This window comes from Echiichthys vipera (assembly GCF_963691815.1).
Source record: "Echiichthys vipera genome assembly, chromosome: 10".
NCBI classification, from domain to species: Eukaryota; Metazoa; Chordata; class Actinopteri; order Perciformes; family Trachinidae; genus Echiichthys; species Echiichthys vipera.
In genome coordinates, this window is record NC_139835.1 from 898,271 (window position 1) to 904,270 (window position 6,000).

The window sequence follows — 6,000 nt, forward strand, 5'->3', positions numbered from 1 at the left end:
CGCTGCCATCCACAGTTCATGGTTATATCAAATATATTATATCAATAGAAACAGTCTGGTTTCCCCCAAAGACTGCAACAATAGCGGCTTTGGTGAGCCCGTTGAGCCCCTGGATATTTAATGGAGAGCTTCGATGATGCTTACATGCAATCTCAACGCTGATTGGCTGTCGCCGCACAGCTTCATGCGATGTCACTTGAAAAGTTCAAATTTTTCAACTTCAAGCGACACGCCATGAGGCGAAAGACGCTTCATCGCTGCATCTTGTCGCTCTTATCTCTCAGAACGCGTCGCCCCAAGCGACATTGCGTGTCATCGCGTCATTTACATTGATTTTGAACGGCAGCTTGGCGCTTTCATCGCCTCCATCGCTTTTGGTGTGAATGCATGGTTAGTCACAGCTCTCACCCTTTAGTCTTCACCTTTTTTCACTTCTTCACCTTGTAGTTTAAAGGTTGAATATAGAGAATGAGCAGAACAGCGTCATCTAGTGTCTCCAGATCATCGTCGCAACAACAAAGAATAATTCCAGCTGGTTGCCAGGTTGGTCAAACCAGGCCCAATAGCCTACAGGAGACAAGAGTCTGTTTGAGCCCGTTTGAACCCATCCCCTCCAGCAAATCACACCATAAAAACAAGTATTGCAGAGGAGTTTGACTGACAGTTAGCGTTAGCCGTTCCAGCTAAGTACAGATGAAAGTGATGTTAGCGATCAAGGAGAACCATAGCCATTTGGGCGTGTGTTTTAATGGCGTTTCTCTCTTTTCTCTCAGTCCATGGAGTGAATACTTGGCCTATATTGACTCTGGTTTTTGCCCGTCTCCGCTCACTCAGCTGCTGGGAAAAATAACGCCCCCTTCACTGAGGCTCCGAAGCAGCTGCAGGATTGGCAAACTACATTTCACCCAGTGCCAGCCTACAGTAGCTGCACCCAACAACAGACAACCCTGGCAACCAGCAACACCCTACGCTATTGGCTGGTACCATGGAAACAGAACGGGACAGAAAGTCATTGCCAAACCTGTCAAAACATTTAAAAAATATTAATTCCAACTAAATATATATTTTTTTATGGTAAAGCAATACTTTCATTCTGTCCCCCCTTAAAACGCCCGTGGGTGTATTTTTTTTATTTTTTAAATATAGCTTTTAATAAAGATTTTACATATTCAACCTTTAAATGGAGTTATTTGTGTTTGACACTTGTGTGTCTGGGAGATGTAGTTAATTCATATTCTCCTCTGTAGGCTTTGTGGAGCCCATCTGCCTGCCAAACTATGGGGAGGAGTTTGAGGAGGGCACCATGTGCTGGATCTCTGGATGGGGAGCAACTGAGGATGAAGGTGCTTCTGAACATGGAAAATGGATGATTTCTGCTCTATTATTTCATCCACAGCTACATTCTTAATTGAGTGTAATGTAATAACATTTGTGGTCCGGTCTGACTCGTGTTGTAAATGAGTCATGCTTCTTCCAGGAGAGACCAGTGTGGTTCTGCGCTCGGCCACGGTGCCTCTGCTCTCCACTAAGACGTGCAACCAGCCAGAGGTTTACCAGGGCCTCATCTCCTCCTGGATGATCTGTGCAGGATACCTGGATGGAGGAACTGACTCCTGCCAGGTACAGTGCCAGGGTTCACTGTGATTTCAGAGCTTTAACAGTGTCCTTCCTCTTATGCACACATTGTTGTGACCATTACAAAGCTTCTTCCATGGATAGCTGCTAACTGTTACCGAGCTGTCAAACATGTAACAGGCTGCACATATACTTGACTAGTCAGCAGTCTATATGACTCTTTGTTTCATGTTCAATCATTTGATTGTAAACTCTTTATTTGTATCGAAACATACCTCCTATCCGGCTGTTCAGTCAGTGTGACGTAACACCCTTTCAAAATCTCTTCTCATCTTTTTCATTGATAAGAAAGAGGTAAAATGACAATTAGGTTGTTTTTTAAAAACTCAGATCTGTTCAAACAAGGGGAACACGGTACCGCTGCGTTGTAGAAATACGAGGCTTTCACATTGTGAAAGGGTGTTACGTCACAACTTAACAGCCAGATAGTGTTTCTATCTAGCAACGGGTCAACCCCGCCCTTTCTCTGAGCTGAACACTTCTCCCAGTTCCTCAGTAAAAGCTGAGCTTTGTGAACAAGAACTGTTACTCTCAATGTGTTGAATCATATGCTTGTACATAATCTATAATTTTACAGAAAAACTATTTTGACATTTTATGTTCAGCTGATTACTGACAGTTAGAAACGGATCATATAGTCTTTTCCAATCATCTGTTCCTTTCTAGGAAATCAATAGGAAACTATGTGTAGCACTTTAAGTATAGGACCAGAGTCTAGGATCATGTGAGTGGTTGCTCCTAGTGTTAAGAATAACAGACCACAGACCAGTGAGGGAATTTTTACTGCAGGCTTTTTATATATAGCAAATGTCAGAAACACAATTGGTACCAACCACTTTTACACACATACAAGACAGGAATTATTCAATTTCCCCTCAACCATTCAGAATGAAACCAAATCCTCAGGAAAATAAGGTTATGTATCCCCATTTATCTTACTTGGATTTAATCCAACCTATGTGAGATATACTTTTATACCGAGGTTTTTTAGTTCCTGGTTTAACTGGTTCTAATTTGAGTTTACTCAGTCTAAGTTCTCATTTTATCTGAGTTAGTCCTATTTATGAGATTGGTTCTATGTTTCTACTTTCTCTCTGGTTTGCTTAACCCTTTTTATTCAGGGTTTATCTCCCTTTGAATAAATAAAAGAAAACAGTTCAAGAAAACCTATCAAAATACAACTCAATCAAATTTCACAGATTAGTATAACCAATAACTCAGATCTCCTCTGTTTGGTATATGACCAGTCTTTCGGTTAAGTCCTTTATAAGTTCAAATTAAATCCACTTAGTACAGCTGCAAAACCTGTGAGTCTTGTCCTACCGCGATCCCAGTGTTAGAATCCATATCTTTGTCCACACGTGCAGGTGAGTTTTGCAGATTAGGTGATCATCCACTGGACTCCCTCTCTCCTATGGGTGGCTCGCCATCTTCTCTCCAGGCTCTAGGTGTATTCACACACCAGCTATCCCGACTAAAAAACCTGGCCTGCCATACAACAAGGCAATGCACATGTAGAATTTTAGCTTCACATAAATCATGAAATTAAATGAAAATAAAGTACTAGTACTGAAATCCAGACTGCACCCTAAAATGGCGGCTCTGCGCTCGCTTCCACTCCGCCGTGAGGCAGACTTGACCGTGTATGCACTGGGTTTTTTCAGCTCTTAACTACACATTGCACAAAAAAAACACAAAATACATAGCATGACAGTTATTCAGACTGCTTTAGCTTAGCTGCGACTCCGAGTAATATCATCTGCACACTGAACTCATAAGACAAAAGGGATACCTGCTAACACACACACTGAAAAAAATAGCTTTTTCCACTCACCAAATCCTCGTTCAAAAATGAAATAAACAAAATACAGCAACGTGAACAGCAGTTGAGTAGAATATTCTCCCAAAAATGAAAGACCAAGGTGTAAAACCTCAAAAACACTACTTTTCCTCCTGTTTAGTTCCTCTCCTTCTCGTCTTTCCCGCCTGCCGTCTGGAGCTTCTGCTCTTGCTGTAATTATTCTCCCTCCCTCCAGCACGCTCACCTGACTGACTGTTCCCGCTGCACTTTTTAAAGGAGCAGGACACACAAAATAAACGATACATTGAACAGTAAACTGCTTGTATGACATTCTGTTACATTAAACACAATCATTATTTTGTTTGCTTACATTTAGGTTTGATCTTAAGTTCATCAGTTTATTACCTTATTCTCCTGGGTTACATATGGGACCTGTGAAATGTTCCCACAAGTTAGAATATGTGTATGTGTTTCCTCAGGGGGACAGCGGAGGTCCTCTGGCCTGTGAGGACTCGTCTGTATGGAAGCTGGTTGGTGCGACTAGCTGGGGAATTGGCTGCGCTTTGAGGAACAAGCCAGGCGTTTACACTCGCATCACACAGTCACTCAGCTGGATCCACCAACAGATGGAGGTCAGTGCATGACAAAGTGTGGACCTACCACTTTTGAAGGACGAGACCTCGAAAGGGTTGGCCTTTGGAGAACTTAAGACTAGTACTGAACCAGATTCACCATATGGTCAGCATGTCTCTGCAGCACACACAGTTGAGTTTGGGATACTACACACAGGTATATTGAGACAAAGCCAAAGGCATGACACACTAAAGTAGTTCCAGTGTAAACTCGACAGAACCCAGGTGTCATTACTAACGTTAACGATGGCTGAATTCCATTTAGCTGCTTCAGTTTCAGGGTCCTGGGCCTGGGGCTTCAGTATCTCAGACCGGTCTGTAGTGTTGGCGATTTAATTTTTTTCTCTCCAATCACTCAAATACATTTAGACACAGAAATAAGGCTTTACCACCTCTATAAAGGGCTGTCCACACAAGAACTATAAGGATGAGGACGTGAGCATCCACAATGATGAACGATAACGCTCTGTAATCAGCAGCACCAAACTTGCTGCACACTCCAGCTGTGTCTGAGCCCCACAAGTCTCATCTTCTGCATTAGTGCTTCCCTGATGCATCAGATAGCTACCATAAAGAGGCAGATACAGCAGTGAGAAAGCTCTTGATTTGATTCCATTTCTCATTATTCTTATTAGTAAGGATAGGGAAATGAGAACACAGTTGAAAAGTAGCCACTGCTTTGCATCTTTCAGACAAAAAGAGATTTCAATAAGTAGTTTGACTCTTTGTTGCACTTTATTGTATTAGAGTTTTAATTCTTTATTGAACCTTATCAATATATAGAGTTTGAACTCTTTGTGACACCTTACTAGAGTTTGAACGCAAATTAACTGTAAATTCAGATGGATTTTGATGTTGTGGATTCCACCATCCATTTGAGACCGAACGTTTTTTAAAACGTGTATATAGTTCTTCTTCGTGGTATGAACAATCTGTTGTGAGTACAAAGCAGTGAGGATGGGGTCAGTCATCATTTAATATCCTGAGCCTGACCCCGTCACCTCACTCTGCTACAGCTCTCCACTGAGCAGACATTTGGCTTTGTATTGTTAAACTCTTCTCCGAATCCCATCTTACTTAATAGAACCCTGCAGGAAATATGAAGTGGTAGTATTAAGCGTTTCTAGTCTCAGACTACTCAAAGTGCTCTACACGTCATGCCAAATGCACTCATTCTGTGTCTTGTAAACAGTCTTTGAACAAAAGCAGTTTCTTCCGTTAAACCATGACTAATTGTCCACTGCATAGTAACAGCTGTTGTGTGATGTTTGACCAACAGCTGGTTCTCCTCCTTAATGGAATCAGAGTACAGCAGCTGGCTTGGCCCAATGTCAGCTGTCTTTATACAGTAAAAGCTTTGAAATGCTACACACCATAAACTGGGCCTGGATTCGAGTCACTGTAAGAGGAGTTTGTGAGCAAACATGTTGAATGACTTTCTGTATGTAATTTGCACTTATTTCCTCATTAAAATGTACCCATGTCACTCCTGAGTCCCCTGGAAAGTCCCAAGTTCATCAGGATATTTTACTTTTCCAGGCTATCACATAGTGTTTGTGTGTTGTGCATATCCAAGACCAATATAAAATGGTTTTACGTTTCATGGAAATATTCATTTTATTACATTTTACAAATTTCTCCATATTGGCAGTTTTAGAAACTTTTGAAATAAAGTGTTAGAACTATGCTTGGCCATAGAAGTTTGTATGGATGCCCCAACAGGTGGTTTAAAAAGATCCAGATGTAATCAGCTGTTAGACCTGGATCATGTTTCTATGCCTCTGTGTTTAAACTGTCCATTTCTACATTGTCTTTCAGAGAGAAGAGAGCGAGACGGACAACTGGAGCACCTAGTTTTTCCTCACAGGATTCGGTTTGGATGTTTCCACATTTGACAAAAAAGAGAAAATTATAGAGCTAAACTATGACAGC

At 41.5% G+C, this 6,000-nt stretch overlaps 1 protein-coding gene across 1 annotated transcript in view; it reads left to right on the top strand.

Moving 5' to 3' along the window:
• The window catches only part of tmprss3a (transmembrane serine protease 3a), a gene marked incomplete at its 5' end in the record, with an annotated part of 50,501 nt that extends 44,501 nt beyond the window's left edge, over positions 1-6,000 (top strand). Inside the window, 4 exons of the mRNA XM_083921960.1 lie at positions 1,248-1,343; positions 1,478-1,620; positions 3,916-4,068; positions 5,887-6,000. Coding sequence (XP_083778086.1) covers positions 1,248-1,343; positions 1,478-1,620; positions 3,916-4,068; positions 5,887-5,922 — 428 coding nt within the window. The 3' untranslated portion in view covers positions 5,923-6,000. The remainder of the gene's footprint in view (positions 1-1,247; positions 1,344-1,477; positions 1,621-3,915; positions 4,069-5,886) is intronic.